The sequence below is a fragment of the Acromyrmex echinatior genome, chromosome 2, assembly GCF_024713525.1.
Source record: "Acromyrmex echinatior isolate Ae372 chromosome 2, ASM2471352v2, whole genome shotgun sequence".
NCBI classification, from domain to species: Eukaryota; Metazoa; Arthropoda; class Insecta; order Hymenoptera; family Formicidae; genus Acromyrmex; species Acromyrmex echinatior.
The window spans coordinates 9,271,767-9,296,929 of record NC_141853.1 but is presented as its reverse complement, the minus strand read 5'-3'; the positions used below and the strand labels follow the sequence as shown (position 1 = coordinate 9,296,929).

General features: G+C 33.5%; 1 protein-coding gene across 8 annotated transcripts in view; it reads left to right on the top strand.

The window, feature by feature from the left end:
• Syt7 (Synaptotagmin 7) overlaps positions 1-23,935 on the top strand; it is a 172,399-nt gene extending 148,464 nt beyond the window's left edge. For 5 of the 8 annotated variants that reach the window (XM_011059385.2, XM_087403065.1, XM_087403064.1 and 2 more), the window contains 8 exons: positions 3,996-4,007; positions 8,422-8,605; positions 9,864-10,004; positions 13,848-13,995; positions 14,490-14,599; positions 16,057-16,225; positions 16,503-16,715; positions 17,236-23,935. In XM_011059385.2, coding sequence (XP_011057687.1) covers positions 3,996-4,007; positions 8,422-8,605; positions 9,864-10,004; positions 13,848-13,995; positions 14,490-14,599; positions 16,057-16,225; positions 16,503-16,715; positions 17,236-17,336 — 1,078 coding nt within the window. In that variant the 3' untranslated portion in view covers positions 17,337-23,935. The remainder of the gene's footprint in view (positions 1-3,995; positions 4,008-8,421; positions 8,606-9,863; positions 10,005-13,847; positions 13,996-14,489; positions 14,600-16,056; positions 16,226-16,502; positions 16,716-17,235) is intronic. The other 3 variants (XM_087403063.1, XM_011059387.2, XM_011059389.2) reach the window with 1 other exon arrangement.
• The last annotated feature ends 1,228 nt before the right edge of the window (positions 23,936-25,163 follow it).

Sequence of the window (25,163 nt, the reverse complement as noted above, 5' to 3'; positions counted from 1 at the left end):
AATATATTTTTAATGCTTCATACATGCTTTAAACAGTATCATTAAAAAAATATATTAAAAGCATCAATTGAGCATGTTTTAAATAGTTTAAAATATGATTTTTACTAACTCAATATATAAAATATTTTCTTTTTATTGGTGATACGTTATAGTATGGTAAGAAGAATTTATTTTCTTTAAAGAGATATAATGTCGTAATTAGAAAAAAATTTGTTTTTTCAAGTTCAAGTCTTTCAAAATTTTAAAATAAAAAATTTAAATTAGAGAGTTATAATTTGCAAAATAATCTCCTACATTCACTCTTAAATAAATTGATTTTATTACAAACAAATATGTGATAAAATTTACGGTCGTTCTATTTCACGTTTTCTAACATTGTAGTAGGAAATATTTAGAGAATGCTTTTGGCGTGACGTTTTTGTAAACAGCGTTTCAATAATGTAATTGAAATGGTAAGGTAACATTGTTGGTACGTTCACGATTCGGCAACAGATTGGGTACACACTCACGTCCTGGAATGATAACGCCGTTAAATTAATCACGTATTGTCGTCGAAACACGTTAAGGCATAACGAACAGGTGACGTAGCGAATTGAAATTGCAACTTGAAATTACATCAAATAGCGAATCAAAAGCGAAACAGGGGGTTGTTTATTAAATCTTTCTTATATTAATTAAAAGTACGAAACAGAGAAAATCTACAAAAATTTACCTCTTTTATCTAATTTTATTGGATTGAATTTCACCAAATTTAATATACAAGAATATTATAATTTAAGAAATATAAGAAGAAATCTTTAATATATATATAAAAGATATAAGATATATAAGGAGCTAGGTACTTATCAATTATATTATCGATAATTTTGTTTTTTATTCTTCTTTATGATTAAGATGAAGAGATTGAATTTTTCTTAGATCTTTTCTGTGATCTTATTAAAGTTTTATTCTACGACGATCTCTTATTATCGTGTGCGCGTGCGTGTGCGTGTGCGTGTGTGCGTGCGTGTGTGTGTGTGTGTGTGTGTGTGTTGGTTTAGTATTTCCAACTTAATAAATTTCTCTAAGATTACTTTATTTGACTTAAACGCTTGATGTAGAACTCGATGTAGAGTCTACAAATACAAAAATTTCTGTTTCAACTTGATAATTTAAGATTAATTAGTTTCTAAAATAATTTCATTCTGCGAAGCTTTCCGGAGATGTTTTTTTTCAGCAAGAATTAATATAATTTTAATTATATAATTTTTTTCCGGTACAAGACATGACAAATCGATCTTGTTGATTTTAAAATGAAAATTATAACGTAGAATTTCACTTCACAATTAAGTTAAAACTGCAACAGTTAGCGTTTACTCAATTAATTATTCATTTTTAATTAATTTAGTTTTTTTTATATGTTGTACGATACATTCAATGCTCATGCTCGTTTTTCACATCGAGTTAAATCGAGTGTAACAAAAGAGTGGCGTATGCGCGCCATTTTCGTTCTTATATTGTACTCTACTTAGTAACTTTATCGATTAACCTGTAGAAAGTACGTGTGTGTGTGTATAGCTTGTATTACACGCAACGTTATTAATTCCTGAAACATCATGTTGTGGGTATCTAACGAAACAATATGAGCCACTTTAATGTTTCATACATGAGATGACCGTACATTATTATTTTTATTTTTTACACAAGTTTCATTATTTTACTTAAGTATATTAATTTTTTATCATTATATTCGCTGCATTTCTGGTACACTTTAGACAAGGAAAAAAATCTTTGATGCGTGAAAGAACACTTTTTTTATATATAAAAAAATCTCTTATTTAAAAACAAGGTATTTTAAAATTTGAAAAAGATTAACAAAAGTAATATGATTAGTTCAAAGACAAGTTTATTGTATATGTTAAGAATGTGGCACTAATTCCTTACAAGTTTCAACACGATGCACGAATGAGCTTGACGCGACCGATTAGGATAATTTAGACAAGAAAAAAACCGTACTTTTATAATTGTAATAATATAACGTTAATATAATAATTGTAATCCAAAAGAGAGAGATACAGTAAAATATTATGTATTTTTATAATATGGAATTAAAATGTTTAAACGGTTTTGGTACGTAACTTTCTCTTTATGTATATATATGTATATATCTTTTTTCCCTAAAATTATTAATCCGGCAAATATCGTATAAGTTTTAATTTAAGATTTTTTTGAATCGCAATTTCAAATTGCAAAATCTTTGATGTGAAATTTATTTAATTTCGTAGATTTTATAAAATCCCTGTACGTGAATTTAAATCTTGAAGATATATCAGATCGAGGTGTCGATACGTTGGAATAAAAACGACTACGTAAATAGTTAATTCCAAACATTTGTTACTTGACACACACACACACACACACACACACACACACACACACACACACACACACACACACACAAAAATACTATATCAAGTACATGTATTGATTTCCTCATGTATGTGCGAATCTCTAATCTTTAATATAGTAACGTATGTAATGCGCGCGAATCGAGCGAAATGTTGGTGTATGGTTGATTTAATATCAAAACTTCCACGATATCATCTGCGAGATCGCATATTGTATCCCATAGAGTGTTGTTCATTTATCAATACATGTATCTATTTTCGTGTTTCAGAGTTACTAAATTCCTAACAAATACATGCATACACATATATATATGTACATACAGTATAATTCCGCAATAATGCGAAGTCAAATGTGGCTATTGAATATCGATAGGCGTTCCGCGGTTGTGGTCATAAAGGATGATATACTCTAATAAGAAACGAGTTAATGGCCCTACCTAATCGATACACGGATGCATAATACGAAAAAATATCTATATATATTTCTTGTTAAAAAAAATTGAAAGCTTCTTTTTTTAAACGTTTTTTCCTCTCTCAACCCGTTTGTAATTTTACTAGTTACATTGCTGTATGATATCACATATTTTTATTGGATTTCGAAGAGATTTAAATAAATCTGAAATTTTAATATTATTAATAACTACGATAATATAATATAATAAACAATAGCGGCTTATAACAGATTCATTAATATGCTTTACATGATACATTATTCTTTTTCTGAAAGGTAATAATTTTATATTAATAAATGAATAATATGATATTAATATGAGATATTCCTTTTTGATTGTCATTATATTAACCATTAGATATAAAATAAGAATTTCTGACTGACTGACTACATCATGCGCAAAATTATATACGTACTCATAGGAGTTTGATTAAACTTTATACTCCCTAAGCTGAAAGGCTCAAGACGATGAAAATGAATTTTGAAATAATTGATGTAATTATTATCGAGGTCGACACTATTATTTACAGATTATCCACTGACAATCTCTAGAAAGTAACAACCTGAGCAGTAATTTTACATGGCGCAATTACGAAGAGGGAAATATACGGCCGTATCTAACTTAATAAAATTATTACGAATCCTTTTCTTTCTACTAAGTTTCCATTTTTAACGAGAGAGACGGCAATTAACTCCGAGCATTCTGGGTATTGAAAGTTCTTTGTGCCCGGGTTAACGTTGGAAGATATTATCACTTCGTTAACTACTACTACTTTGCTGCAGCGTTTGCTCGACGATGTTTCTCACTATCGCATTGTCTATAAGCTATTGAGACTGACAATACGGATTCTATGTCGAGAACCGTCCTTGAATGTGTCAGTGCACGCATTTTTTTCTTTCCTTCTTTGTGATTCTCTTCATTCGTAACTTGAAATTGTAAGAGATATTTTTTACGACGTTTTTAATGTTGTATGTTGTCTCTCCGAATTGGTGCGATGCTCCTTTACCTTCCTCTGTCCGATGTAACAAATACTGTATCGTACATTCGTCGTGCGGCGTGTGCCTGTATGTATACGTGTGTCCAGTTAATTAATTAATCACTGATCTTTTTCTGTTTCATGCCTCTTCGTTTCACTGTAATGCGATCGGAACCGCAGAGCGCAATTAGAGTAAGTATGAACGATCTCTGTGCGAAATAAAATGCGACACTTTTAATAAACGATTCATTTTTCTATGCTGCGCTTCATTTATCTCTTCTCTTCTTATCTTCTCTTCCGATTTCTCTTCTCTAACGGATTACACTGCCCACCGATCGGCGCTACTTTAACTGTGTGTAAGTAGTTCTACTTTGTCGAAGAAGCTCGTTCAGCTTCTTTTGTCTTGCCCGTCGATGAGCATCGATGACTACTACGCTGCGACGCTGTTTGTCTTGTCTGTAGTCGGCGTTTGTGTTCACGACAAACTCCACAGTCTCTACTTTTCGAACTACCGTCTTCTATGCCTGTCTGCTACTGTACTGTCAAGTATTTCTCACAGTCTACTATTAGTAGTGATAGCGCTTTCTGCTCGAGGATGTTCAGTTCGATCGGTGTTCGCGTGCGCGGATCACTACTGGATTTACCTTATTCTTTACTCTGGAACCTCACTGTTATTGTTCGCCTGCACAAATACACACGATACATACGTTAATACACGCCTGCTATCGAATAGATACAAAAGATCTTGTTTACACGGCCAGCGACGTCGTACTAACAGCATTTACAACATAAACGTTCGCTGTTAGCATTACATGGATACATAGTTTTTCGATATTTTTTAACGACTTCGAGTCAACATCACTCGATTGTATGTTTCACTAGTTTAGAAAAAAAGGAAGACGTTGCATGTACCAATAGAATTAATCAATATGAAATCTCGCTGACAATTAGACGAAGTAAAAAAAAATGTAAAAAAATCTCAAAAAGAATTCGCTATAATGATTCCATACTTTTATTTTAGGTTTAAGGCGAAATTAATTGCGAGGGACTAAATTTGATTTCCATCGACGTTGATTTTCCAGAACTGATTTCCTCTCGTTACGCGTTAGCCTCTCTTAGTCTCAGAATTTTGGAATACAAGTTATGCTATTTATACACGGCAGGTGTTCTGATAAATACGAGTACACGCCGCGGTGAAACTTCTGCTACACTATTCTCATAAAACTTAGTTCCGCGAGTGCGCGGTCGCCATTCACTCGAGCTGAATACAATGAGCCTCTCCAGCTGTGCATCCGCTCGGCACCGGTTGAATCCTGTACGGTTTCTAGTTACGTGTTGTCGAGCCACGGCTGAAAATAACGTGTCGCAGGCGTTTCCGTTATCGCCCGGTACGATTTACCTATTGTACGCCCTTAACCTTTTGCAAATGCGCTTAAATGTCGCGTTTGCTTGCCGCGTTAGTTCGAATTACAGGTCCGAAATTCTCCCGTGCGCCGACACACAAGCGTCCAGACGACGGTTTATGAAGCGGTATCGAAGCAAATTTGTATGCTCAAGTTTCCTGTTTACCCAGAGGTATATTGATGAAACGGGCCGACGTCTTACGGTAATTATCGTTCATGGCGTAGTTGTTGAGAATTGGTTGTAATATTGAAACGATATATATATCGAGCAATTACAGCGATGAATTAGAATTTGCAATTACCGATAAAACCGAAATTTTTAACACAAAGTCGTATTTTTAAATACGAGAATGTCTGCGATATAAAATTTTGTAATATTTGTAATATAATATTATCCCATTTTTGTTATATTATGTTTTTAATGTTAGACCTTTAGCCATTTTAAAACTAAATTGAGAATCGTTATGTCTTTTTGATCTTTTAATATTATAATTTAATATTATATTTTTAGTATTTTGGAATATTCCATTAGATTGAAAATAATAACGCGGGAATATAATTATCAAAATTAATTAGTATATGATTTGTTTGATTTTATTATTGAACAAGACAATTACGCGAATATGTATTTTAATTAAATGTGCAAAACGAGATGAGAAAATTAGTTTTACAAGAATTATGTTTTAATATTTTTGAATTTTTTAACTTTTAATATTTCTCTTGTTCAATTTCTCGTAAATCCAATACGTGTATCATCTTACTACGTGAATTCATTCTATATCGAAATATAAAACGCCAGCAGAGCATTAATTTTCATGCAAACTTGTTTAAACACTCGACAGGTATTACCCAACGATATAGAGCGAGTTAACAAGCATTTCATCAATATTGGCAAAATTTTCGTAGTTTATTTAAACATATTTTCCGCTGAAATGTAATTTTTTTTTTCGTAATTATTTATAACATTTAGGGAAATGTGAAACCAATCTTGCGCGAAGTCTTGGATTTTTTTAATCAATCGTTTTGATACGACGTTTCGGCGACGACGGTCATTTAAATTTATGCCGGTTATGTTATCGTAGGTATTGCACGATGTACTTTCCTATATATCGGGGACACTTCGTTCACGCGGATTTTTTTTCTCATTCTTATTTATGAGTTATGAATAGAGAATCGCGGTAAATAAGGGAGCTCGCCGATCCGATAAAATATATCTGCTGTGCATGAGAGCTTTAATCGGATAAAAAGAATTTATGCGAATGTGTATTTTTCCCTTTCATACGAGCGAGAGATAGATGTTACTGTTCAATGACGTGATTGATTTCTGCGAGTACGTAAAAAGCACGGGATTGCATTTTTGCATTTTGTACGAACAACATGGACATCGGTTACGTCGACAAATGATGTAATAGATTTGCAGATTATTTAAGTATATGTATCTGCATAAATTGGAGCTTATATAGAAAAGCATGCGAACGCTACGGGTATAACAAATTTAGTTAAAATAATACTAACGAACGTACAACGCATTTGTTATATCATCGACTAATTAGCAGAATAGTTTGTACTCATTTCATCTCGGAATTTGATATATAACTTACATCAATATACCTATATATTAATTTGTATAGGTACGTATCAATAGTTATTCTTCAATGCTTCAGTGATTTATACATTCACGGAGCTTGAGTGCATCTTACATACAACCTGTATACTTCGATCTGTATAGTTATCTAATAAGAGCATCTCCATATTACTGGATGACGTAATTACCTTCCTTTTTGTTTTGTCAGACTTGCGATTATTCTTTTTTTTTTTTATCCTTTTGTAGAACAGACAAGATCATTAGCTCCGTACCGAGCGTTCTAAGCCTGCATATTCGCATCGATTTTTTTTTCCTTCCTATTTTTTTTTATTTTTTATAATGTTCATGCAGTAAATTAATTTTTTTCCCTGCCGTGGCTTCAGCTGTTTCTGCACAGTTATGGACGCTCCGCAGTTGCGACTGGTAAACAGCAACTATTAATAAGCCGATGACATGCTGGAAGCGTATCGGCTTGCGTGCCTGCGAGAGAATGCTGTCTCGATTAGCAGCATAGTGTGCTCGCAGTAGATGCGACACAGTAGTCGGAGCGATAAGATTTATCTAGATCCTAGGTCGCCTATTATGCCTAGCGTACGTTATAGAAACGTATCGCTGGGATGTATGTACGCCACTGTTGATAAGCCTGTGCATGCATCACAGAGGGAGGAGGGAGCCAACAAGAATCCCAGTCCCCCTAATTGTCAGCAAGTTTCGAATCAATCAGGTGTTTCTAAAGCGTTAACTCCGCTATAATGACAATATTTATCTCGTTATTTCTTCGTACTTTCATATTAATTTAACATTGTATGTAAAATAAAACGTACGGCGGGTAATTGTCAGAATCAATTGTGGGCGACAGATTTAATTGTATAAATGTGCAGCATAGGTCAAAATTAAACAATCGCGTAATTTCCACGCTTCGTAATTCTGGATTAATCAATTGGATATTTAATTTGATTAAATATTTAATATTCTCAAAGTATATGAAATTATAATACAAGTGATACAATGTAATAAAACAAATCATGGTGTGTATGAAAGCTGAAATATCTGTTTGTAGAGATTAGATCGATGTCTTAAAAGGAATTTTGTAAGAAAAATAGAAACGAAAAATAATGCAAAACGAGTACGAAAGACTGACTCTTTCTAGTAATTACGTAAAAAATGATACAGTAAAGATAAGCTATATTCAAAATTATAAGTAGACGTCGGATTCTTATTTCATATTTTCAATTTCATTTTTTTGGAAAGCAGGTTGAAAAATAACAAAAATAGATTTGTCTCATTAAAACATTTATTTGTGCATATTTGCATATTTGTGCAAATTTGCATATTTTGTGCATGTCTGCAAAAAAATATCTGATATAAAAATTTGATATCTAATTATAAACCTTTTTGGTGACAATAATTAGACTTCGAAGATTAATAAAACGAATAAACATTGTCAAATGTCACTTCGGTATCTTTCCAACGCTGTCCCAGGAGATCCTGCGATATCACTCCGTTTCCAAAGTGATAGAGAAGACGAGAAGAGGAAAAAAGAAAACAATTATCACATCGGAAGTGAATGCGCACGCGGATGATGTAATATGATGAATTCGCGTCTTTTTTTTTTCAGGACGACCGGTAGTCCCTCTAGCAAATCTCCGGCAGGTGGTAGCGGCGGTCCCGCGAGCGGTGTAGCAGGAGCAACAGCGGCACCAGGAAGCGGCGCCAGCAATGCCGGAAGCGTAGAACCCCGTACACCAACCGCCGGGCCACAAAACAAGCAACTGCAGAATGTCAAAGGAGAACATCCCTCGGTAAGCCCTCTAAAGTTCATCTTGATCTTCGACGCGACGACGCGGATATCATGATAACGAGGTAATCTCGAGGAGCATCGCAAATCTCGTACAATCTATAATTTGCCACCTCAGATTTCGGGATGAAATTTTACTTGTAACTTTATATATCGTGTATTATAATATATATGCCGTATATATCTATTTTTATTATATATATTTCATGTAATTTTTAAATTTTTTTTATGGAAAATGTACTTTACATTATACGGTACATTATACATTATACAAGATTCTGTCTCAAAAATTTTTAATACGAGTTATAAGTATGTAACAAAGTTCAAAAATTTCTGGTTCAAAGATATAAAAAAGATTATAAACTAAAAACAACCATTTAAAATTTTTTGACATAATTTTTGTTTTAATAGATTTTTTAGATGAATTTATTTCTCTATGTCACCAAAAAATATTAAAAATTTTGGTCCTTAAAATTTAACATTGCGGAGATTATTTCTTCACTTATTTTATAGCTCTCTAGTGATTATTATCTCTCTAGTATTATTTTTTTATTTAAAAAATTGAAGTTTAATTCTCGTGGAAAAAATTTATCAGTGATAAAAAAGGTACAGAAAAATTTACTCATCGTTCTGAAAAATATTGAAGTAAAACGTGATTATATTGAAAAATAAAAATACTTCATTTTATTACTTTTTTGTATCTTTGGGCTAGACATTTTTAGATAGATTTTTTAATTTAAACATAGATTATAATTATATCTAAAATATATGAAGGACTATTATTTTTCAAAGCTAGAACAGTAATCATTAAAATGCAATTGCCATTAACTCTATATAAATATATATAATTGGAGATTATCACGATGTTGCATTCTAAGAGTAAAATTGAGACTAATTGTAATAACGTATAAGTGACACAATTTTATTTAACGTAGAAACTGATCTGTAATTACAACAAAATATATTTACGTTCTTGCGATGTAATTAAGTTGTACACGCTGTAGCTTGATACAGAGACGGTAAATTTTCACGTGTTAGAGACAAACATGATATTTAATGACAGTTAATTCTTTCTGTTTCAGATCTTTTTCTTGTAATACGATTTTAAGATTTACATTTTAGTACAAATTATCTCTCTTTCTCTTTTTTTTCTCTAACTATACATATTCTTCTTAGCAAAATATATTTTAAATTCCAAGAATCTTTCACGAAATTGAAAGGAAGCGATAGCAATAATAGCTTCGGCGATCTATGTGTTTCAGAAAGCGTTTCTACAGAGCAGGTCCATCTCCTTGGTCGACATGTACATTGATAATTCGGAACCGAGCGAGAATGTTGGCCAGATCCACTTCAGTCTCGAGTATGATTTCCAGAACAGTACGCTCATTCTGCGTATCATACAGGTCAGTCGAAGTTTCGTACATGAATGCTCCCTCCGGGAACTTAGCTCTTTGAAATATGCTTGCTAGCCGTTTGCTTCGATATCTCCGTGTTTGCGTGTGATCGACGCAGTCGTCGATCGCTACATTCCATTCCAGTAGAAGAGCGTAATAATATATCATGCCGATGCAATTTTATATAAAATATAAGAAGACGTAATATATAACGTGGTAAGATCAAAAAGTTTCCAGTTTAAGAATAGAAAAAAGCTGAAAAAATGAAACATCTATTTATATATATATAATTTAAGCATCCTTTATCTATATCCATTTTTATGTATCATTAAAAAATATTGTGAATTTTTCTTTTTAAAACAATTTATAACACTGTAGATATTAATTTATCACTGATAAATTTATTTCCATGCAAATTGGATTTCAATTTTGAAAATTATTTTTTTATTATCAAAGCTATTTTATTCTCAATTGAAGTCCGATTTACATGGAAAAAAATTTACTAGGAATGGAGAAGTGATCTCCGCAGTGTTGAACCATTTTAAGGATAAAAATTCAGAATATTTTTTTTAGCAGTATAAAAAATGTAGTTATTCTAAAAAAACGTATTGAAATAAAAAGCAATTATATGAAGAAATAAAAATGGTTATTTCATTTTATTATCTTTTTTATATTCTCGGATTGCAAACTTTTGAACCTACTACGTAAATATTAATAAAATCGAAATTTGATAAATTCTTATTGCCGATGCGGATAAATCGACCGTTTACCCCGATTAATGACGTCCGCATTGAGAGTTCGAAAAGTACGGAACAAAAATATTTAGAAGTAAAATATAAAGTGACTTTCTCGAGCCACTCCGCTCGTATAACTGTGTGTTACGTAAACAAATTACGTAAATAAATTGATATGTGCATTTCTGTCGTTGTCGACGGTGTGTTCCGGCACAGGCTGTGGAAACGTAAAACCGGGATGTAGATGGGCCCATTAGCTTGATTTTTGGTTTTACTACGGCCACAGCCACGTCGATAAGGGTTGTTATAAATCGTCAACACGGGACACGCGTTGCCACGAAAAATGTATCTGTACGTGCGCGAAAATATGTATCCTGGTAAACTGGAACGTCATATATTACTTCCTGTTACAGTACGACAGAGGGAAAGAGGGACTTTTGAAACTCGTCGACAATCTCGGGGGGGGGGGGGGGGGAAAGCGAAATGTTCAACGGAACGGGGACTTTTGTTGTAAACAAACGCATAAATTCTTTCCAAACGCTGAACTGTTTTCGCCTCGCGCGATTTAATCCGACATTAAGCGAAACACTCGGGCATCGTTTTCTTTGTTTTCCTCGGTGAAAATTATCGTGCCAAGATCTCGGTAGTTAGAGAACATCTTTCTAAGTACGAAGTGCATCGTTTATGTGATCACATCGATATGCATTGGTGCACACAAATTTTATGTTAATGCGTTGTCTGAAGCTTTAACATGTAATTACTTTTCATTCCGTAGAGACATGTGAAATTACATTATTATTACGAAAATGTAATATTAATTTCTTCGTGCCACGAGGATACAACTATATGTTACTTTTAATGAAAAAAAATTATAATGAAATTGCGCGTAGCATTATCGTGCAGTTTATCAAAGAAGTATGCCGGTAAAAATTTTATTTCTCGCTCCATTTGCATCCGACCTCTTTTCCTTAACGAATATTTAATCATTTGTTGAATTATTTAACGAAGTACTTTGATGTATTACAATTTATTTTTTATTGTATGTGTTTCTAATAGCGCGTCAAATTACGTCTGTAAAATTATTAAAAGTGTGACTGTTTTTTATTTTCCACGTTATCTCGTTAATTCTGCGAAATTTGACGCGAGCACGACGTGATTTTTACGAGGTATATCTCTGTTTTTCCAGACTATTCGGTTAATTTCGTCCAAAATGTATTTTTTGTGGCTAACGCGCATCATAAATGACCCGGAATGTATGTATACCTGCGATGAAAGCGGAAACATACTTCCGACCTTAAAAATTCCTATTTTTGCGAGCTTCCTCGTGTCTTTGGTGGCGTGAAAATTTGTCGCGACACCTCGAAATGTTCAACCAAGCGTTCACCAAAGACATCGCGTTTATTCCATTCACGTTCAATATCTTCGTAATTTGTAAACTCGAAAGTAGAAATTTCTCATATAGAAATACTCATGTAAAACACACACATGTCATGAAGTTACAAACGTATATGTACCTATAGTTAGAAATTTTGTCAGTTTGTGAAAAATCGACTTTTCCTTAACGGAAATTTAACCGAGCTCTATCTTTCCTCTTACATCTTTTAATTTTCGTTTCAATTATCAACATCAAGTAATATTTTATATGTCAAAATTTCATTTTGATTTTAAGTACATAAAACTTGAAATTAAATAAAGATTAACGATTTAATCGGCAAAATGTAATTTATCTTTAATGATTCGTAAACAAAAAAGAACACCTTCGCAATCACGTTTGCGCGGGAATTCTTTTCTTAAGTGGGCATTTTTTTGAACTTCCGTGTCGTAATCTCGAAGTTTGTTTGTAAAGTTTCGCGATACTTTAAATCGCACGGAATCGTTTCTTCGCGAGAAATTTGAGTCAGCATAATGACGTTATGGAGTTCCGAGAAACGGTCTGACAGCCAAATGAAAAATGACCGTCCACCTCTGGCATAAATGCCTTCAAGGCCACGAGCGACTTTTTAAAACGAGCCATTGCGAAAAGTTGGAAAGAGAGCACTTTCAGGCAGGACTTATTTTTCAAAACACAGGCGGCCATCAAGGTCGTTAAAGGCGGTTATTGATTTTGTTTCCCCGTCTATGTAGCTCCCATTAACAGTATCGACTGTGCTGCGCACACACAACGGCTGCTCACATGCTCACAATCTGTCTCAGAACGATACTTATATAGTTCCATCATACAGAGGCTGTTGCGCGTACACTGTGAACTCCGTAAATTCTCGTACACATACAAGTTTCAGAGACTTAGATGAGAGCTTTGTAAGATGCAACGGAAACAAAGACGTATATCTCCTTCGGTAGACAAATGCGTATGTTCTATAATATTTTGAACGAAACAATAGCTATGCATATAAATATGAATAAAGTTACGGATTTCAACGCGGATACATACTGCACATTTTCATTTTGACGTACGCTACGTATATGGAATAAAATGTTCTTTTTTTTTTATTTTGAAATATTGCGAGTCGTATTACTCAAAGCGGATCAAGTGTCATTACTTTCCTGTCTTCTTTTCATATCTTTTTAAAGATACTATTTTTCTCGTATCCCTTCTTCTTCTGTTCGTTCGCTCGTAAATCTGAAAGAATTTTGGCCATTTTATGCTGTCATAGGTGTCATATAATCGAGTGGAAGATCCAGCTTCGTTTATAACATTATGCAGGCTTCACGCGTAGAGTTGTATGTATAGAGAGATTTACATCGAACTTCACTTTCCGTAAGAAGACTTATCGCGAAAGTACATGAAAATGTACATATTCCACGTAATCGTGGGAAGCTTAAAGGACCATAGAAAGTTCTTTGTTCTTTAACCCTTCGTGAACCAGGTGGAAAATCAACATGGATCATATGTGGATATATCTCATGCTGTATACTTCATCATAAAATGTATTTTAGTTCAGTACGGTAACAAATTGATAAGTATGCACTCTCCAGTTGCACGAAACTGGCAACATGCGCGGTACTTTTTAAAAAGTTATAAAAATTCATTTTGCTAAGGTATGTCACACCCCACCTGATTCGTGGAGGATTAAAATTCCATCCTCACCCTTTCGTACTGATATTCGATTTTCTTTAGGGTAAAGATCTGCCGGCGAAGGACTTGTCAGGCACTTCCGATCCGTACGTGCGTGTAACGCTGCTACCGGATAAGAAACACCGACTCGAGACAAAAATCAAAAGGCGCACGTTGAATCCGAGATGGAACGAGACGTTCTATTTCGAAGGTAAGCGCACGTGTTCGGCAATACTTTTCGCATTGGTCCGTTAACTTTTTCCCAAAGGTAAACGCGGGGAAAGGAATAAATGCAAAGCAATTTTAGTTCGTGCAGTGCGGTAGGTATAAGACAGCGACATTGTATAATATTTGATTGCGTTAAGCCGGTTTAAGGAAAGAAACCGCAGCATACTGTAACAATCTGAAAATAACAAAGCAATCTGATATAATCTTCTACTTAAGATTAGATCTGCGAGATAAAAAATTGGAATACAAATAAATAAATTTTTTTTTGCATCCAATTTTTCTTCGTGAATGAGGAATTATGTTGAAATATTAGTTCACCGTCAACGCAATATTTTGATAGTACAAAAGGTGGACTGCTTACAAATTATAAAAAAAGAAATATTTGTCGTATAAACAAAATGTAAATAAATTTCATCAAAGTCAAAGTTATCGTGATATAGCAAAGTATACATATTTATGTGTCGGTTCTCTTCTCAGGTTTCCCCATACAGAAGCTGCAGAGCAGGGTATTACATCTACACGTCTTCGACTATGATCGATTCTCGAGGGATGACTCCATAGGGGAAATGTTTCTGCCGCTTTGCCAGGTAATTTGGCGAGACGTGCCTGCTCGCAATTTGTGCGGTTCAATTATTACACGCGGTAGATGCGGATTAAGGGATTCGCATGCTATGGCAATAGGATTCACAACGGATAAGTGGAATCTGACGTGTTGCACATGTCATGTCTCTCGTTTTGCATCAGCTTTCGAACCCTTATCTTGTAATTATGATCCGTGGAATTACTGTTTAAAGAACAAATCTATCATCGTAGAATTATTATTCAAATAAATTGACCACTGCATTAACTGTTTCAGACAAAAACTTTCAAAATCCAAAAAGTGCAAATTTATATATATATATATATATAAATTTGTTCGTAAGTTTATTAAAAAAATAGAATTTCGTCTGCAATATATTAAATTCTTGAAAATATTTTAAAAAATCGGCCGAATTTTTAACGAATATTTTTTTTACGTAAACAGAAATAATTTTTAATTTATTAATTGTGTAGGGGGACTACATGACAATATACCACATAACAATATATAATTCTTGCTTGATATCAATATTACCGAAGATCTATCGAGTAATGGATTAATCTGCGCGCACAATAACACCGGGGGACATGCGCGTGTGATAATTCTATCCTATGCACACATTCATTTCCCAGGAGCAATTCATGATATATGCTAGCATTGCGAATGGGTCGTTGCACAAATCATGGATCTCACGCACTGCATAGTATATATAAAGATTAATATTATATTTTGTACATACGTATATACGGAAAGATTAATATTACATAGAATATTTTACGACATAACGTTATAACGAAACAATTTGTTAATAGTAATAACAATAGTAATAACAATAGTAATAATATATTATGATCTGGGGCAAATAATTTTCTTTTTGTTTAAATAACAATTGTTCTGACCGTAGAGCGAGCTCCAAATGACCAATTTGTATCATGCGAAGCGTAACATATTCATATAATTCGGGATATGTTTATGCTGCAAAAATTTTGCATTTGTAATTTGCAACATATGATATCAATTAACTATTATGTCCGCACGTGATCACTCCGAGCAGAATACTAATTATCTCGCGTTCGCTGTACCCTAATAACAGACAAACGTGACGAACGTATTAATGATAATATGGCAAATGCTTTCCTAAAGAGTATAATGTTTAATAAAGATATGCAAAGAGTGAGAAAGAAAGACAGAGAGGAGCACATGTGCATGGAGAACTTTTCGTTTCTGTTTTGATTTCATTATTTCTGAATATGTTCAGAATTCTGCACGTTATTTAACTTTACTATGGAATTAATGGAAATTAGTTAAAGTTTGTTAATACTCGCATATATAATAGAGAAATTCTTGTTATAATCCTTCCTGTCTTTATGTTAAATTCTATATTTGAAATTTGATTTGTTAATTAGTTCGACAATTGTTTCAACTTTAATTATTAGCAATATCTCGCGGGTTTGTTTGTTGTAGGTCGATCTATCCGAGAAACCATCATTTTGGAAAGCTCTTAAGCCGCCGGCTAAAGATAAATGTGGAGAACTCTTATGCTCGCTGTGCTATCATCCGAGTAATTCCATATTGACGTTGACTCTCTTGAAGGCGAGGAATCTCAAAGCTAAGGATATTAACGGAAAATCAGGTAATGTTACGTTCATCATATTGTTCGTGAATTCTCTAATATTATGATAAACTAAGGCACTCGATGAACATTTTTAAAGAATTTACATAATTATGCATTTTGAAACATAAACACACACTTAAAAAATGGTGTAAAATATATTTTCTGCTATGTGTATTAATAATATTTTTTGAATTAAATTGCATCACAACGTCGCTTGTATAACGACGCGTTTTATTATATTTTTCTGTTGAGAGAATGAGAAACTGAATGAGTAATTAAATATTTACTATTGTAGATCCATACGTCAAGGTATGGCTACAGTTTGGTGACAAGAGGATCGAGAAACGCAAGACTCCTATTTTCAAATGCACCTTGAATCCTGTATTTAATGAGGTATTCTCCTTTAATGTACCTTGGGAGAAAATCAGAGAATGCTCTTTGGATGTAATGGTGATGGATTTCGACAACATTGGACGAAACGAACTGATCGGTCGGATTCAGCTCGCAGGTATTTTAAACTTTTCAATACGTATCTCTAAATATAAACTTCTGCCTCAATTCTATCGATAGATTTATATTTAAAATAATGAATTGTTAAGATTCTGAAACTTTTTAATTATAATTGACGGAGATAGTTAAAAATAATATGTTTCAAAATATCTATAGTTTTCTGTTCGATTTTTACTATTTCTGAATATCACACGTGTGTGAGAATAGATTCAAATTTGGACATAATAATATTTTATTGTGTTTTCATGATTATCATTAGTTTTTAAAAGAGAGTATCAGGCTAATTGAGTTACATATTATGACATATCACACGTTTGGGTTGACCTGAACTATTCAGAATTTTAGTAGTTACATTTTGTCTGAAAAAATATTTAATGTTTGAAATTCGAAGTTCTTTTTGCGCTAAAGTAACGTTGTAGTGCGTCGTAGTCAAGTAACTGTAATTAAACGTCATAGAAACAAATAGCAGATTGAAATTGGAGTCCGGTGTACAATGTACGGTGTAACTTTCTTTGCAGGAAAAAATGGAAGTGGGGCGAGTGAAACGAAACATTGGCAGGACATGATCACAAAGCCGAGGCAGACCATCGTGCAGTGGCATCGCTTGAAGCCCGAGTAAAGGACACGCTTATCCTGATCGACGATAAATGATATTCTGTCGGTTTCTTCCCCCCTCCTGGGATGCGTTACCCATCAAAGTTACGTTAACGAAACCACTCTTTTTTCTTTTTTTTTTTTGCTCGATATCCTTTACCCGATCGCAACCGATCTCGACGAGAGTACCCATCAGCCCGTATCCATCAACGACTGTATAATATCCTCCTTCGCATCGCGCGGAGTGCTCTTAGCGACGCTGGTCGTCGGGGAGCAGTGCCGATTATGTGTTAATCACGATTAGGAATCCGAGACGTTCTCGTTATCGCCTGTTATTGAGCTATCATTGCGTATTAACGAGCAACGTACGTGGTGAATTATCGTTATTACTAGTACAATGGCGAATCTGTCAAGCGTTTTGAACAGAAATTAATAATCGCATTGACGGTAGTCGCACCCGCAAGAGGAGGGACACAGCAAATGGCTACGGGCTGAAGACTCAGTCTTCCGTCGTAGCGAAATCGGGCAGCCTCTCCGGGCACATCAGGTGCCATTCCTCTTATTTTCTCAACCTCTTCTTCTCCATCCCTCCCTCCCATTTTCTTATCCGTGTCCGCCTCATTACCGCCCGGTGCGGTGTTCGACACGGGATCTGCGATATTATACCGCAGGTAAAATTGATCGTTCTTTCCAGGACGAACAACTCGAGCATTTTGCTCGTCAGTTTCGCGCGAGTGTTTGATAGAACGTCGCGTTTAAATGTCCTGTAGGCGTTTTGCCGGGCTTTTATATTGTTTGAGTCTACGCGCGCTCGAAAACACGTCGGAACTGGAAATATTAAAATCAAAGGAGCAAGTAGATGAACAAGATATGCATCACATTCTTCTACAAAGGAAGAGTGCTATTTTTATGGATAAAAATTCGCGTTATTAGATAGTGATGTCAGTTTAGCAATGTAACACTTCTTGTTGAAACTCAGTCATGGATCGAGAATGCGTAGCACGAAATTTTGCTACTGCGACAATTGACTCGAGGTTAAAGGCGAATCAAATAATGATCGACATATTACGCTTTCTTTTACTTGCTCCTTCAACTGTCTAATTAGAAGAGATTATCTCAAGAGAATGGAACCTGAACTGTAAAGCCGACGAGCTTTCTTAAACAATGAATACCACGTCAATGTAATGACGGGATTACAAATTGCATTCAAGACGTTTATATTTCTATTAAACGTTATTATTATGTATTAAGATATTGCGTGAACCAGGATCTGTCGATATCGCGAGACTTATTATTTATATAACCGGACTTTGATCGTTATAGGAGTTAAAAATTTCATACAAACATGTTATAACAAACGACGATAAACGAATCTGCACGTCTCCTTTATTTAAATATAATTTGCTCGCACTTTTGCGCATCTCTATCCTCAAAATTATATCTATAACAAATTTCTTGAAAGTTTGCTCCTTTCCCAAGGCTATTTCAATGAAATTTCCTAATGACGTATTTTTAAGTACGATCATCTTTTAAAAAAATTACAGCCAAAATTATGTAAATTAAAAAAATTTTAAATTATTTTCTAAATTTGTTTTAGATAGTTTTAGACTTTCTAAAGCGATTTTAATTTAGCAATAGGTATATGTTTTGAAACACTTGATCACCTTGATTTGTATAAATGCAAATATTTATGCAAATTTCATAATCTTTTCAGCGCTATTTTAAATTTGTATATTTTAGCTTTGACATTTCAGAGATTGTTATAATTTTTAAAAAATGTTTATTTCATTTAAGGTTTCGAAAAATGTCATTTTTATCTCTGTTTAAAAGTAAAATTATATTTAATTTTTCAATGTAAACATTTTGATTTAACGGTTCAGATGTTTAAAAGTTATACGCATTTAGATGTAATATTTTTATATATTTTCCAAAACTTAAAAGAATTAAAAAATTAAAAAAATTAAATTTTTTATCTCTTAATATTAATTATTTTTATTAAATAATTTCGTGAATCGTTACTTAAATATTATACGTTCGATCGTACCTAAAAAGATGTTTGAAATAAAATAGTTTTTGCTACTGTATCGAAACCTATATCTAATGTGGTTTTTAGAATTACTTTGCTAACAAAGTTTTGAAACTGAACGTAACCCTATCGAAACAACCTTGTTTACAAACTATAGTTGCGTACAGGCACTTTTAGGGACAATCCGATTTTAGTGGATTTTAGGAGTTAAAACTTTGGCTTCAGATTACTTTGATTTTACGTCCAATTTTTCTTTTGCCATTTCTCACGGAAGTACGTGATTAATTTCGATGTATACGTGCAATTGTTAAAATAGCGCCAAATCCGTAGAGAACACGGATGTGGCGAAAAATTCAGAATACTATAGTAGTTTCCAATGTTGATGTTTGTGATGTAGGATGCTTCGAGAATGCGAAGAAACGAGCAAAATAATAACCTCTGTTACTATCAAAGCGCGTCCCTTCAAATAGGGGCGAAACATTTCGAGATAGTTCATAGGAGACAAGCGATATCTTTGTAGGGATGGGCATTAATTAACTAATCAGTTTTACTGGTTTTTCATGGACATTTTTAGTTATTTTAATTATGAAATACACTTGAAACGCGCAAAAATTTAAATGGTGTGAAAAAAAGATCTGATTTGAAATTGTAAGGAATAAAATAAAGGAATCGAAAAATGAATAGGATAAAACAATTAACTGTTCATAATTTTTATGCAAATATTTTGTGTTCACGAATTTTAGAATTTCGTTCAACTGGAACAATAATTGAGCAACTAAAATATATATGTACGTATCACACTAGATTAATTCGATTACTTTTGAGTTGCTATTCAACTATTGACTGTGCTATAATTCATTCAATGTGTGGAGTTTGAGGATTTCTATCAGTATTCCAGTACTAGCACGGTGGTACAATTGAGAAAAATAATGTGTCAGCATCTGTCTAATTAAGAATAACTAAAAAACAGTTTATCGGTACGATTGATCGATTTCGCCCATCTCTACCTCCCCTTGTTAGTTACGCTTTTGGTTAGCGTTGCTCACGATTATCCGGGTAACACACGAATTTCCTATTCGCGTGACTCCTAATTATTACTAAAAAGTCCGGTAAGGGAGAGATATTTTTGACGGCACTTTTGTATTGATAAAGTCAGGGCGATTCTTTGGAAATATTCACGCACCGAAGTGCGACCGGTGTACCTCACATCGGGGGGAGAAAGGAAATACTGTTACGTTATACCTGATAGTCTGCTGTTGTTAACAATAGAAACACGAGTCAAATTCACGTGCGAATTTGCTCGGTACACTCGGAGAGTGTGCGCCGTTAATCTAAAAAAAAAAAAAAGAAAAAAGAAAAAGAAAAAAGTAAAAAAGGACGAACGATCCATGTTGTGTTTAAACCAAGTTTAGCGTTGAGCGTCGCTTGCGTCCGGAAAGTTAATCGGTGGAAAGTATCTGTCTTTAGCGCGATTTGCTGCAGAGAGTCAACCGAACGAAATTGTTGTTTGTCGGGGATAACAACGTCGAGTGATATAATAATAAGGACATTCATTTCCTTTAGAAAAATGGAAGAAAGCGGCTCAATCTATTTCCATATTCTCTTAACATTTTTAATTCTTTGTTTCACACGAGTTCTAGTCGCGACGACAACGCCAGCTAATGCTGGATCATATATAAACTCGCAAACTCGTGTATATATCGCAACTGACATAGTGCTACGAAGACTCTCTGTCGGAAAGCTTTCCGAGTGCGAGTGATGCTTTACAATTAGTGACGTTCCCTTGCATATGATGAACGATCGGCGGGATACCGCAGATATCAGGATACCGTGAGATTGCCGTTGAGAGCCGACAGCATGTTTCTTTTTTATGTGTACGTTTGACGTGATGAGATGGAGAGAAAGTGAGAGAGAGAAAGAGAAAAAGTATCATTATTAAAGAATTCACCTACACTACTCCCCCCAGATTAATCTCGTTCCCACCTCATCCATGCCCCATTTCCGCAATCCTTCCTTTTGCAATCGTGACAGATATATCCCGGAAATATTTTTACATTTTAAGCGTTACATTTGGATCGAAGGTGTTGCCGATTTTTCGTAATTACAATAGTCTTCTACCGCACACGCGGAAGAGAGGGGATACCGTAGAGATTAGTAAAACACGGAGCGAGTATAAAATAGTCTATTATATGTATATTGTATATGTGTATATTTATGTGTATATGTGTATATAACATATATATATGTATACATATATGCATATACATATATGTACACGCAACATGTGAGTAAATGGTTATATTGGTATATTATTATGCGGAAGTATCGAGTAGCACAAGGATTAGATTAATATTTGTATGTCGTAGCCTGTATACATTGTATATAAGATACAGAGTGTTTCCCGGTTTAAGTATCACGTTAAAATGATGGTATATATACATATATATTATAAGCATGGATACTTCGAAGTTCGTTACCGTGAGAATATTTAGCGGAGCCTCCCTTTTCCCTTCTACCGTTAAATATCATAGGACCGTTTCTAGCGTTTTCGCGTGTTACACAGGGTGTTAAAAAAAAAACCGTAAAAGATACAATCTTTTTTTTCTCAGTCGCCCTCGGTACATGTACTTCGAAGTTGTTTCCTTCATATCTTTAGTTATGCTTGAGATAGATTTTTCACCTCAGTCTATGCGAATTTGGCGGCAAAATGTATCTATCTGTCGTCATATATAATATCTTTTACATTATTTGCTTTTTTTTTCTCGGATTCGGTTATAATTCACTTAATTTCTCTATTCTAAAAAAAATGAGAACATAATAAATGGGTCTTTTTTAAAAGAGTTTTTGTATGGTTTATGTGTCTCTGAAAATAACAGTTTTTCTGGCCATTTCTTGAATGATCATAATATATGAAAATATAACAAGGTGCCAAAAGAATATGTAACACATAAGATCACTCTTTAGTCACATCATGCATATACGTTTTAACAGAGGCAAAAGAATAATTATGCGTAGCGCGATTCGATTAAAGGAATAAGATTTATTTATATTTCGATCTTTTGTACACGAATAATCCACGATATAGGGTAGAATAATTATCTGCATGTAGCGAGGCGACGATAACTCTGACGTATGTTCGATGTTCCTGAAATAAATTTACATTCCCGATTGAGCATTGTTCTTCGTTCAATTTTTTTTCTATGGATGAATATATTTTTTTGCGCTATAATATGAATATTTGTTGTACTCGAGTTGTACTCGGACGCGCAGATGGATAATAATTTGCCTAATGTTTCTATATTGAGATCTGTTATAATTCAATAAACTTCGATCTGATTTAAAAGTTAAATCTGATCGTATTTTTCCTTTGAATAACTTGGTTTGGAATAGAATCGATTTATTGAAAGTTAAATTTCTTAATTAATCGATTTCGCATCGACAAATCATTCGCGTGACAGCCTCGTATTAGAAAAAAAATTCATCGCTTTTCCAAAGTGTCTGATTGTTTGCAAGTCAGACAGTTCGGATTCGATGGAAACGCAACCGCTGCTAAACTCGTGAGATATCATTTAAGAAATCGCCAAAAGTTATTAACGCAAAAATGCCATCCTACTTTCTATATCCCTCAATTGATAATTTTTGTTTCTTGAGTTTTTTGCAGGATTATAACTCAATTTTCGCGACGATTCATTTGCAATTTTCTCATCGTTCTGTTCAACGTTTCAATAATTTGTCATATTTCTTGATAGTCACCATCACATCTTCTTTCTCATCGCCTGACCTTTACACTACCATGGTTTTAACGTTTGTTATAGACTGGGTTGAACGTGTAATATTTAAGTATTTAGTGTAAAGCGAAATGTCGTGTGTGTTAGGCATACTAATCCGTATCGTGATATATATATGTCGAAGAGTAGTCATAGTTTACAATAGAGTTGATGATGAAAGGATGATAGATAAACAAGTAAAGCGATTGCGGCGGATATGCCGAAGACGTTCGATGTTCGACCTTATGTTTGCGCAGGCTTGCAAAATATATTAATTCTAAGTACTTTAAGGTGACGGAGGAGGGAAAAAGTATCGAGAGTATCACTAGTGAATAGTGTATGCGATAGTACGAAGTGGAAAGTGACGTGGGCCTTATATCATGGATTACCTCAATTGTAAGCAGCTTAAAAATGCAATTTCTTGCACGTGATGATGTCAAAACTGATGATTTCAAACGAAAAATGTATCGTGATTCGTACTAGATATTAATAAAGGAGCCATTTTACCTTCCGATAGTGGTTCGCTGTTGCACGACAACCCTTCTGAGAAGAGTGCATACGTAGTACTATTCTATTCGAGCCCGGAAATCAGGGACTCGTATCAAATTCTTTGCATTCGGCCAATATTTTTATAAACTAATATATCTATTTCGATATCATCCGAGTGGTACAGAAGAAGCAGAGATATACATAAAATAAAACCGAAGTTTTTTTTCATTAAAATACTTGACAAAGATTATTATGTCAATTCTCTTGATATTTAACTCAACTAAATTTAAAAAAGGAAGATTTTATTCAATATAGATATGAAATTAGCAAAAAAAAAAAGAATTTCTGTTTCTTGAAGTTTTGTTTGGAAAAAGTTCTTTGGATGATATCGAGCAAAACAAGGATGATATATTGAAGTTTAAATATTTTGATTCTAATTTAAATAGAAAATCGAACAAGCGATTAATTTTTGTTATGAACTATTTGTTAGAATAACTCATCGACAGCACAAAATGTTAAATATGTTTGAAAAAGGACACACCCTTAAAAGATTGTAATGTCTAAATAAAATGGACTTATTGTTATCCAAACAGAATAACAAGTCATTATGATATTAAAATGATGTCAAAATGACTTCAAAATGATCATTGAAAGTCATTTTTTAATTATTTCTGATTAATTTTAACGTTATTTTGACGTTATTGCGACTTGTTGTTCTGCTTGGGTAGTCATCTAGAGCAGTGGAGAGGAAGTGCTTATCCATATTAATTATATACATCTAAATAAAATACATTAATTATGCCTTAATGAATAAAAATTATTTTATTTTTGTAATAGTTATCTCTCTCGGCTTTTTAAAAATCTTCTATCTGTTATATATCTATCAAATTCTGGATGTAAAAGAATTCTTAAAAAAATGTTTTTAATATTCTTAAATCATATAATGGTAAATTTTTACCGTTAATTTTATACACAAATATAAATTTTATTACGTTAGTCATTAATACTTAACGAATTTTTACATGCCGAAATACAATGAAGTATTCCGCCCGAGTTGAATTTCAATAAACATAATAAAATTATTTTTCCATTTGATAATCAATTTTTTGTTGTTCTCCAAAATATCAGTAAAATTAGCGGGATGATAATTGAATATTAATTCTAAAAATATTAACTATTTAAAAAAATTATTAAGTAAAAATAATTTGTTGACCTTAAAAATAGACTGAATATATATAATCTTGTCACATGCTCTTTTATCACATGCTCAGACACAATTAAAACGTAATGCACAATGTGTTAATGTTACTTAAAGAAATATATTATGGATTAGCACTACTTACCTGCGGCTTAGTTTTATTCTCATCAAATGACAGATTCTGCGACAGTGAACCAGCAACATATCTCTGCATACGTGTATATACATATATATATATCGTAAGTGTTAAGTCAATGCACAATTATGTAGACACATCAGCGAGCGCCGATGGATTTATTAATTTTTCGTGTATGGATCATAAGCTTATTAAAACGTTGGGAAGATGGTTTAGAAAGATCAATCCAAAGATTC